This window comes from Mastomys coucha, unplaced genomic scaffold, assembly GCF_008632895.1.
Source record: "Mastomys coucha isolate ucsf_1 unplaced genomic scaffold, UCSF_Mcou_1 pScaffold20, whole genome shotgun sequence".
NCBI classification, from domain to species: Eukaryota; Metazoa; Chordata; class Mammalia; order Rodentia; family Muridae; genus Mastomys; species Mastomys coucha.
Window position 1 is genome coordinate 8,017,413 of NW_022196903.1, and position 12,072 is coordinate 8,029,484.

General features: G+C 35.6%; 1 protein-coding gene across 8 annotated transcripts in view; it reads left to right on the forward strand.

The window, feature by feature from the left end:
* Positions 1-12,072, forward strand: part of Phf14 (PHD finger protein 14) — a 171,877-nt gene that overhangs the window by 70,736 nt on the left and 89,069 nt on the right. For all 8 annotated transcript variants that reach the window (XM_031381180.1, XM_031381179.1, XM_031381185.1 and 5 more), the window contains 3 exons: positions 414-517; positions 2,338-2,469; positions 10,031-10,199. In XM_031381180.1, coding sequence (XP_031237040.1) covers positions 414-517; positions 2,338-2,469; positions 10,031-10,199 — 405 coding nt within the window. The remainder of the gene's footprint in view (positions 1-413; positions 518-2,337; positions 2,470-10,030; positions 10,200-12,072) is intronic.

Below are 12,072 nucleotides of genomic sequence, written 5' to 3' on the forward strand. Positions count from 1 at the left end.
TACCAAAGAGAATCTCATCTGCTTTTTTACAGAGTTTGGTCCAATAAGATAATTTCTCTCATTAACCTATGAAACACCAATATAGCTGGGATGTTGCAAAAGAAGCATACTGGTGTTTTTTTGTTGTTTTTTTTTTAAGTATACTGTATTATATATTTAAGCCTCCTCTACTTTCCTAATTGTTCTAATTTTTAAATAGTATAATTTTCATAGTTTAACGTATTTCTGAGAACTAATGAGACTATGCTTTATAGTAGTAGTAGTTAAGATTAGCAATTCGTTTCTTTCCCTTTACTAATATACAGCAGACTTCTTTAAATGCTAGCTTACTTAGATTTACTGGCAAATGGGGGCAAGTACTGCTTTATACTTCATCTTTAAAACAGCATATACTACATTTATTTAATCAATAGAAGTTGAATGTACCAGCAATCTTACGAGCACCTAAGGAGAGAAAACCAAGTAAAAAAGAAGGAGGCACACAAAAGACGTCTACTCTTCCTACAGTGCTTTATAGGCAAGTAATGAACTTACAGCAGAGTAACGTGTTTGCTCTTCAACTGATGTGTACTAGTCAGAGGTGCTTTCCATGCGCGAAAGTGAACTTTGTCCATTTCAGAATTTCAGTTAAGAATGTTTCAGGTTCATTTGCTGCTTTGTAGATTGAATGAAAAAGAACAGATACTTGTTCTTCAGGATGATAAATCATATGTCTTGTAAGGAACTGAGAATGAATTTTCATAAGCTCCATGGAACAAAGAATTCTTTTTAGGAAATTACAAAGTTACTTTAAATTCTGTGCCTGTTATATTAAATTTACTATTTTAAATTTACTTATAATCAGTACTTACATAATTATTGTGTTAGTCAGCATAATTAATAAGTAACCATTTATAGTTTGAGTGAGTGTGTAATTTTGTTTTTGACTTAGGTAATGGTAGTGTATAAAGATGATGAATTTTATATTTTAACCTCTCTGTGCTTTCTTCTCTCCTTCCTTGCTTAGCTATAATTATTTCATTCCTAGACATAGTTTTCTTATTTACATCCTATACTTAATATATAAGCAAAATTGATCATTGTGGTGATTTTACATGATAATACCATTTTCTCTACCTAAATGCATCATTTCTTTCTGTATTTAGACAAAGAAGTCGCTTTTTATGTAGTGTATTAATCATTAAGAGAGAGCTTAAAAATGCTGTTTGCTTGTATGTGTGTATTATGTGCTGTAAGTAACATAAAAATGTGCACGTATATGTTTGTATACATGTGTATCAATGTGAGATATAGGAAAGCAAATTACTATCTTTCTCTGTAGTATAAACATTAGTACATGACCATATTGCTTTCCCAAGTGTGGTTGATTCTTTGGAAAATATTAGGCATATTACCAGATATTTGAGTTCTATGACTATAATTATTTTTTTCCTTCAGAATTTGTTGTTTTTGTTGTTTTTATTGCTAGTATTAATTTGTGTTATTATTGCTGCTTTACAATTGTATTTTCCAGGGATATAGAAAAATCCAATTCTTTTGATTTGTTGGACATTCCTGTTTCTTTTAGTCTCTCAGACAACTTTCCTGTCATTCTGTACATCTCTGATATAAGTATATGCTAAATTTTCAGCCTTAGAAGTAAATTGCCTTTTCTTACTAGAAATGTTAACTGTCTGAAACTGCTGTTTTTAAAACTTCAAGCTCTGGCTTTTGTAAAAAGAGACATAGAAATGTAGATTATATGTTTAAAGTGTATGAGAGGTTTACAGTTAATGGTTAAAAACAAAGTTGTTGGTGAAAGAATTTCTTTAGACATTCTAGGTACTTTTCAAAAGTAGAATATTTTTCACAATTTATTCTTTTTCATAGTTTGTTTATAAAGAAAAGCTGAATTAATGCTAAATGAATTTTAAGTAAAAATTATTATTATTATTATTTTTATGTTGAAAATGCATACCCTAAATATCCCTATCCTTTAATGGTTTATATTTAGAAAACTTTTAAGCTTCTATTAGAACTAAACACCAACATTCTGTATATTATGTGGAACTAGCAGTTGGTATTGTTAAAACGATGGGTGCCATTAAAAACATACATGGTACTGCAGAGTACTTACAGTGCACACACCGTACTCTCAACATAGTTAGGAAGTTAAGGCAAGATGATCATGAGGTCAAGGCCAGCCTGATCCATAAAGCAAGGTTCAGCCTCAAAGGACCAGAGATGCCATAACAGAAAACAAAATAATCCAGATGAAGGCCTTTGAACTCAAACTGTTACAAATGAACTATGTCATATGGACCTCAGTGTAACTCTTACTTGCTACTTTTATTAAAGTTGTGGGATTTGTAAGAAGAACCATGATCAGCATCTTCTTTTACTGTGTGACACCTGTAAACTGCATTATCATCTCGGCTGCCTTGATCCGCCGCTTACACGGATGCCGAGAAAGACAAAAAACAGCTATTGGTAAGTGAAACAAACAAGAAATAGTTGAAATTAGTTTGTTTTTAGCCTCAGCAGTATAACTGTGTTGTATCACTAATTCATAATAAAGTATTTTTTATTTTTCTCATTGAATATTTCCTTTTCTAAAATATGAGTAAAGTACAATTTTTGTAGAAATGAATTATTTTTTAATCTTAGCAATGTATACTTCCTTACATAAGGCACAAGACCTTTTTGTGGTGTGTTTATAATTTTCATTTTATGATTTCGTATTTCTCAAATGCTTTTTTTTTTTAAGGCAAATGAATTTTAAGTTTTATTAGCCTATTGTTTGAAAATCCAGAAACCTTGAAAACTTTTTTTCTTTTTTAAGAGAGAATCTCATTTTCCAGTCTTATGTTGAAGTTGTTATGTCATTGGGGATAACCCTCAACTTCCTAGCCTCCTGAATGCTGGATTGTAGGCCTGTGCCAGTATGTTCAGTTTATGTGGTGTGAGGAATCAAACCCTGGAGTTTCGTGTATTTAGTACAACTTAACAACATCTCCAGCCCTAACAAACATTTGTAATTATTTTTTCACTGACTTCGTCATGCTGAATCACGGCAGATGTTTTATTAAACTGTCTTTTCTTGTTGCTGTGTTGAAACATTCTGAAACAAACACCATAAGGTTGAGAGAGTTAATATTTGCTTACAGTTCAGGGTATAGGTCCTCATGACTGGGATGTCAAGACAAAAGAATCCTTATCTCCTGACTACAGAAAGGTCATGTAGTAGAGACGGGTTTTCCTACATCAATGAATTTAATTCACATAAGCCTCCACAGGACTAGCCATAGAATCTCCCAGGTGATTCTAGATTCTGTCAAGTTGGCTGTTAACAATACTATCAGAGAGGTTTAAAACGAATTTTATCCTAAAATCATTCCAAGGAAGAGACAGATACTCAGATTTTAATAGACATTAAAATTGACATTATTTCAGAAAAGGGAATACAGGCAATAAAAAAAACCCTATGCCGGGCGGTGGTGGCGCACGCCTTTAATCCCAGCACTTGGGAGGCAGAGGCAGGCGGATTTCTGAGTTCGAGGCCAGCCTGGTCTACAGAGTGAGTTCCAGGACAGCCACGGTTACACAGAGAAACTCTGTCTCGAAAAACCAAAAAAAAAAAAAAAAAAACCCTATGAAATGAAAATGAATGTTGTTTTTATGCAAAATTATTGATCTAGTTGTTTGAGAAAACAAAAGGACCTGAATCCTTGATTTGTAATCTATATAAAAGTTATGGCTTCAGGGGCCTATGGAGAGATTGGCTCAGTTGTTAAAGTGATTATTATCCCTTCTTGAGAACCTGTGTTTGAATCCCTATGACCAGAATAAGGAGCTGTGTGTGGCTTCCGGTGAGTGTCATCTTAGCCCTTAGAACCAAAAACGTGAGGATCCTGGAAGCTCTGCTCATATTGTATAGCTGGATCTGTGAGTTCAAGTACAGTAGAGACCTGTCTCAAAAACTAAAGTGGTTCTCGGAGGACCTAGGGGAGGGGAAAAGCATGAGCAAAATATGTTGTAATTTTTTTTTTCAACAATAAAGTATAAAGTGATGGAGGAAGACATAGGTATGTGGCCTTCATACACACACACACACACACACACACACACAATCAGATATATAAATATAAGGGAAAACATGTGGTAATTGCCTTTGAGTTCTATATTTTACTTTTTTCTATACATCCCAGTCTTTTTCTCTGCAGTTTTCAGATGAGTGGACACTACTTTGATAAATTTCAGACTCTCTTTGTCTTGGAGTATCTGACACTCCCCTTGAACTGTCATGGGGGGCCCACGTTTTGTGTGCTATCTTACCCAGAAATAACCTTTCATAATTATTTGTAAAATATTTTTTAAAAGATGATTTGACAGTGATTATAGACAAACTGTGTAGCAAATTGAAAAGGTTCTCTAGGTATTTCAACATGAAAGTGAATGTTTTGCATAATTCCTCACATGAAATTTTATCATTTAGTGTTCAAACTTTATTTTATGTAATAGCTTTAAAAACAGCTTTGTTTTGTTTTGTTTTTGTAATTGTAATATAATTACATCACCATCTTCTATTTTTTTCTTCCTTGATCTCTTTCAAATTCAGACTCTTATCATTAATTGTTCCATTTGTAAATGTTTATACATATATATTCCTATGTGTAGCTTGCTCAGTTTGTATAATGTTATTTACATGCATATGTTTCCATAGTTGACCATTTGCTATTAAGTAATTAATTTGTTTATGGTCTTGTTTGGGGAAGACTATCTCTCCCAGTCTCAGAATGACTTAGTTGACTGTTGTTCTTTGTATAGAGTTGAGGCCTCATTACCATGTCCTTCCCCACCCCTGGTCCCATTTACTAGGGCATGTCGATTATCCTTATTCACTTCATGTTTAATAAATCATGTTGATGAGACCTCATGGATATAGGTTTTGGATATAGGTTATTATTAGGAGACACAGTCTCACAGCAGACTCTCTGGTCCTCTGCCTTTTACAATCTTTCTATCTCATCTTCTTCAGTGTTCTCTGAGCCTTATGTGCTAGAAGTGTTTTATAAATGTATCCGTTGGGAATGGATTTCACAGTTCTGCATTTTATTTATTTTCTATATTAGTCTTTGTCTATTACAAAGAATTTTCTTTCTTGATGAGGTTCTACATTTATCTATGGGTATAAGGACAAATATTTAGAATGTAGTTAGGGATTTTGCTGATTTTTGAAAGTGTTGATTTGTAGGTTCTGGCCTAAGATCCATGACTTTATTAGCACTGGGTAGTTGATTAGACTTCTAGTAGGAGGCATGATTGTCATCCCTTTGAATATGACTTAAGTCCAATCACAGAGTTGTTGGTTATTGCCAAGTTATTAGTGCCACTACTATACCCGTAAGATTATTGGGCCATGTTGGTCATTGTTATGGTTCATAGGCATCATAGCTGGTTAGGACTGTTGCTTGCATCCCTCCTCTAGAAGCTTATATGGCACCTCTGGCACTGTGAAAAGTACTCCTCAGGCAAGGTCCAGCTCAGAGGCCTCTAGTCACTGGGTCTGAAGTACATGGTGTCTTCAGAATAAAGCGTTACCTTCCACCTCTGGGGAGCAACCAAGGGCAATAGGAATAACCAGTAATGTTTGGAAGTCTCCTTGCACACTCCTGGCCTTCAGATCAAAAGAAGGCTTCTGATGCCTGGTGTTGGGTTTTTATTAAGTGTTCTTTGGCTCTTTGAGGTAGCATTGTCAGTTAATAGTTTTGATTACTTAAATTATTTTAAGATTTTCTTTTCTTTTTTTCTTTTTTTTTTTTTTTTTTTTTTTTGTATAGGAGTTACAAGCTATAGGACCCATCTCTGATAAAATGTATATATTAAGTAAATACATAGAGGGTTAAATAAGTTTCATTAATAAGCTTATATATTGGGGCTAGAGAGATGGCTCAGCGGATAAAAGCACTGACTGCTCTTCCAAAGGTCATGAGTTCAAATCCTAGCAACCACATGTGGCTCACAACCATCTGTAATGAGATCTGATGCCCTCTTCTGGTGTGCCTAAAGACAGCTACAGTGTACTTATGTGTAATAAATAAGTAAATCTTTTAAAAAAATAAGCTTGTATATGAGAGCATTGCCATAGATTACTAAATGAATTCAGAATTCAGGTACATGCTTTTGACATTTCCAAGATAATCATCACTTTCCCTGAAAGTGCTCTTTGATTCCATTGAATTGGATATGCTGTGACTTTTGTACTAGGCTATTATGTAGATATCTGAAGGTGAAGACTACAGTGTTCAATATCTTGTTGAAAAAGTGAAAACTCTCCATTTGAATAGATATATATGACATGACTTGTGGTAGCTGCCTTGAAGTTAGAACACATTTTTTTGAATTGTCAGTTACAAAATCTTCTTGATATTTTGAATATTTCAGTGTTTTGTGGTTTGGCATTTTGTTGCCTGAATATTCTAGAACAAGTTTTTAGTGGGTTTGGGAATGACCACTCAACAGTATGTTGTAATAATGAGTAGTGGCTATAAAAGTAGAAATAAAATGACAAATGTTTTAATTTGAAAACTTGATTCTACAAAAGCATATATTTTTATATTACAGGGATTTATATATATGTAAAGTGAATTTTGGTATTTTTTTTGGGGGGGAAGCTCAATTGATACAATGCTTGCCACATAAGCATGATGACCATAAGCCATGTAAGCTAGACTTGGTCATGGGGCATGCTTGTAATCTCAGTACTGGGAAGGCAGAAAATGTAGATCTCTTTTTCTGAGCTTCTTATGTTTTGTTTTTTAAATTTTATTTAATCTTTTTTTTACACTTCAGATTTTATCTCCCTCCTGGCCCACCTCTGACTTTTCCACATCACATACCTTCATCCCCCAACCCAATCTCCATGGGATTGTTTCCACCCCCACCCTACTCCCTTACCCCTACTCCACCAGATCTCCCCATTACCTGGTGCCTCCAGTCTCTTGAGGGTTAGGTGTACCTTCTCTGACTTAACCCAGACCCGGCAGTCCTCTGCTGTGTATGTGTTAGGGACCTCATAGCAGCTGGTGTATGCTGCCTGTTTGGTTTGAGAGATCTCGGGGTCCAGGTTAATTGAGACTGCTGGTGGTCCTACAGGGTATCCCTCCTCCTCAGCTTCTTCCAGCTTTTCCCTAATTCAACCACAGAGGTTAGCAGCTCTGTCCACTGGTTGGATATAAATATCTGCATCTGACTCTTTCAGCTGCTGGTTGGATTTTTCAGAGGGCAGTTATGATAGGCCCCTTTGTGTGAGCGCTCCATAGCCTCAGTAATAGTGTCAGGCCTTGGGGCCTCCCCTTGAGATGGATCCCACTTTGGGCCTGTTGCCTGACCTCCTTTTCCTTGGGCTCGTCTCCATTTTTGTCCCTGGAGTTCTTTCATACAGGAACAATTATGGGTCAGAGTTAAACCAATATCAAATCAAATGGAGAGATACTTGTAGCACTCCCACTAAAATCGGGGACAAGACAAGGATGCTCACTCTCCCCATATCTAGTCAATATTACTATATTCAAAGTTCCAGCTAGAACAATAAGATAACAAAAAGAGATCAAGAAGTAGTAAGGGTATTTGCAGATGATATAACAGTATACATAAGCAACCCCAAAAATTCTACCAGAGAATTTTTACAGCTGACAAACAACTTCAGCAAAGTGGCTGGATATAATATTAACTCAAATCAGTAGCTTTCTTTTATATAAATGATAAACAAGCTGAGAGAGAAATTAGCAAAACAACTCCTTTCACAATAGCCACAAATAATAATAAAATATCCTGGGGTAACTAATCAAATAAGTGAAAGATCTATATGAAAGTATAGATCTTTAGGGCTTGCTAGTCAGTCAGTGTAGCTTAATTAATAAGCCACAGCCAATGGGAGACATGAGATGAACAGTAAGGTAATATTTAGCCTTCTATGTACAGAGAGAATTGCCTGCCTGTGCACTCACACACACACACTTAGGATTGGAATGCTTGATAAGCTTTAATATTTCATTGAGCTTATCAAAATGATCAGTTTGTATAATTTAGGGATATAAAGCAGAAAATTTACATTTGATACAGAATTTGCTATTGTTTGTAGGCTTATTCATTTAAGAGGCAATGACATTTATTATGTTAAAAAAACCTAGCATTTCATAGATTTTCATAATTTTGTTTTCCTTGTAAATTCTCTTCAGAGTATATTCACCATGTAAATTCTGCCATTGTTGCTTACTGCTTTTTTGAGACAAATATATAGCAGTTTAGTTTATTATTGATTATATTTTGGTGTTGATTTGTTAATCTAAAAAATATTTTAGTTGTGCTAGCAACGTACTTTGTAAAAATTTGTAAGTAATGCATTAGAAAAAGTAACGTTTGTTTTTCTCACTAGTCAGTTCCTTTTCATGTTAAAATTTTTTGTTAGCATTATACTTAAATAGGAATTTAAAAGTAAATCCATATTTTACATATTTACTTACATTATATCAGTTAATATGACTGCATCAGCAAAACAAATGGTACCTTGTATTTATGCTATGGAACTTAAGATTTATAAACCTCAGGATGTTTTTTATTAATTTATTCATTCATTCACTTTACATCCAGATTGCAGCCCCTCCCTCCTCTCCTCCAAGTCCTAGTCTCCTGTCTCCTTTCTTCTCCCCCTCCCCTTCTCAAAGAAGGGGAATCCCTATCTTGGGTACCAGTCTGCCATGGTATAACAACTTGCAGCAGAACTAAGTGCATCCTCTCACACTGAGGCCAGACAAGGCAGCCCAGCTAGAAGGGGATCCAAACGCTGGCAACAGAGTCCAAGAGAGATAGGGCCCCACTCCAGATCTTAAGCAATCCACATGAAGACCAAGCTACACATGTGCTCTCTGTGTGTGTGTGTGTGTGTGTGTGTGTGTGTGTGTGTGTGTGTAGGAGGCCTAAATCACGCATGCTGTTTGTTTAGTGGTTCAGTCTCTGTAAGCCCTCTTGGTCCCAGGATAGTTGGCTCTGTAGGTCTTATATAGTCCTTGACTCTTCCAGCTCCCTCAATCTGATCCCCCACTATTTCACAAGATACCCTGAACTCCGCCTAATATGTGACTACAGGTCTCTGCCTCTGGTTCCATCAGTTGCTAGATGAAGCCTTTCAGATGATAGTTGTGCTAGGCTCCTGTCTGCAAGCTTAGCAGAATATCAGTATTGTCAGGAGTTAGCTGTCTCTCATGGGGTGGGTCTCAGCATGGGCCAGTCACTGGTTAGCCATTCCTTCAATCTCTGCTTCATCAAAGATCTCAGATTAAAAAGTAAAAATAAGCTTAATCTAAGTCTATAGTATTGATGTATCAAAAATAAAAATTTTGGTAGAATGAATTAAGTGATAAATGTTTAGGGATGTTTGACTTTTAATTACATTTGAAGGTACAAATATCAACACATAGAGTAAATATGAAAATAATGTATTACAAATCAGTCTTCTGGAAAGCTACTTATTAATCCTTCTTTTAAATTACATTTTATTAAGGATTTACTTGGTCTACCGAGTAAAATGACTATTTTCCCCAACACTCCACAGATCTTTCCTAAAGTTTTCTCCAGATGGTTTATTCAACTCACTGTGTCATTAAATACAATGAAAAGGTATGGTAAAGGAGTAAAAGAATGAATGTTTTTAAAAAACTTTCCAGTATATGTCATCTTAAAAAGAAAGTCATCATTTCTGAAGTAAAGATACTTTCTTAGTCAGTGATCTATGACTTAGGTTGGTTCACAACAGCATTGTTACATATGTTCTTGTTATATGTGTATACACTGAATTGCTTCTTATAATATAGTCATGGTAGTCATTCTTGCAAAGAGTACAGCTGTGTTTCTGTTTGTCATTACCACGCTACCTGTGTGTATTTAGTGTGTGTGTATTTATGTATGAATTATTTTTATATTTATAGGAATTATACTTAAAATCAGAAGATAAGAGATCTATAACCTTAATTTTTCATAAAAACTTGTTCAGGCAATGCTCAGAGTGTGACCAGGCAGGGAGCAGCGACATGGAAGCAGAGATGGCCATGGAAACCTTACCAGATGGAACGAAACGATCAAGGAGACAGATTAAGGAGCCAGTGAAGTTTGTCCCACAGGATGTGCCACCAGAACCCAAGAAGATTCCAATAAGAAACACGGTACTATTCTTTTATTGGTCTCAATGACATTCCAGTGCAACAACTTTAAGCAGATAAAGGTTTTATAGCATAAACATACCCTCAGAAGTCAATCAAGTGTCCATATTGCTCTTAAATATTTCTATGACTTCAGCTGTGTATATTAGCTGAGGATCTAGTTTGTAGGTTCAGCTGAAAGCCTAATAGTGATTAACAGTCTAACCAACGCTCCACTAAAAACACATTACTGAAGCCGTCAACTCCTGTGCCTCCCTCAGCAAGCTCACCTGTTGATATTACCTTTCATCTGTTTTATATATCTCAGTCCCTAATCTTTCCCTTTGTATTTCAAACCTGTGTATTCATGAACAGCATTTAGTTTGTCCAATCTGAGTCTTTGTATGAATTGAGAAGCCAAATCTTTTTTCTTTGGTGGCCTGATTTTTTTTTTTTACCAACATTTGCACATTTAGCATTTACTGATTTCTTTTCTTTTATGTATTTAATTAATTTTTATTGGATAATTTATTTAGATTTCAAGTGTTATCCCCTTTCCTGGTTTCCCCTCCACAAACCCCCTATCCTATCCCTCTTCTCCCTGTTTCTATGAGGGTGTTCCTCCACGCACCAACCCACTCAGACCTCACCGCCCTGGCATTTCCCTACACTGAGGCTATCAAGCCTTCACAGTACCAAGGGCCTCTTCTCCCATTGATGCCTGACAAGGCCATCCTCTGCTACATATGCAGCTGGAGCCATGGGTCCTCTTTGGCTGGTGGTTTAGTCACTGGAAGCATTTAATAAAACCCCTACTAATTTGATTAATGCATAGGGACCCATATGGCTATACTTCATTTAATTTGACTGATAGATTCTTGTGGGAAGAATAAATCATGCTTCATTTTTTTTCTTTTCCTCTTAGTCATTCCTTGGTTTTCTATTAACGTCTTTGTTTTAGTTAATTCTGTAAATGCCCCATGTGATATGGTAAGAAGCATTTAGAGAATAGTATAGATTTACTGAGTTGCAGACTATTTGTACTTCACTAGATTTCATCTCTGGGTCTAATAAGATGGAAAGAAAAGAAAGGACTAAATTGACCACTATGGGTTGTACTCTGACCTCTATGCATGGGCTCTGGAACATTTATGTCCAAAGTTATTAAGTGTGCTGGATTTTATGTTGTTCTGAAATGAAAGATTGAAGCTTAGGGAATGCTATGATTATTCTGTATACATCATGAATATAAATTTTCCTGAAAAGTTTGAGAGAATAGTCTGTTCAATATGAAAAAATATTTCACACTTTCATCAACAGTGTCAGGAAAATTAAAAAAATTGGTAAAAATACAACTATTACATTAGAAGATAGAAAAATCTCATGTGGCACTGAAATCCAATATAAACTCCAGCCGGGTATTGTAGTGCATATTTGCATTACCAGATGTGGGAGGCTGAGAAAGGAGGAATAAAATGTGAGGGCAGCCCATGTTATATAGAAAAACCTTATGACGGATGGGGCCGCTGTGTGTTTTAACTAGTAACAATTACAAATACAACTGTTTGATTTTCCTAAGAGAACAACTCACAGAAATGCCTCATCAGTTACATTAGCATTTGAAGTATAAGTGAATGAAATTATCTAAGTGACTTTACTGAAGACTTTTCAAGTAATAGCTAGGCATAGTTGTGCAAGGCATTTATTCCCAACATTTGGGAAGCAGAAAGCAGATATATCTCTGAGTTAATATCCATCTTAAAAGAGTCTACCTTTAAAAACTGCTTCCAAAAGCCTTTCATAGTGGGGCACATTCTTTTGGGAGGCAGAGGCAGGCAGATCTCTAAGTTTGAGGCCAGTGTGCTCTACAGACTGAGTTCCAGGACTGCCAGGGCTA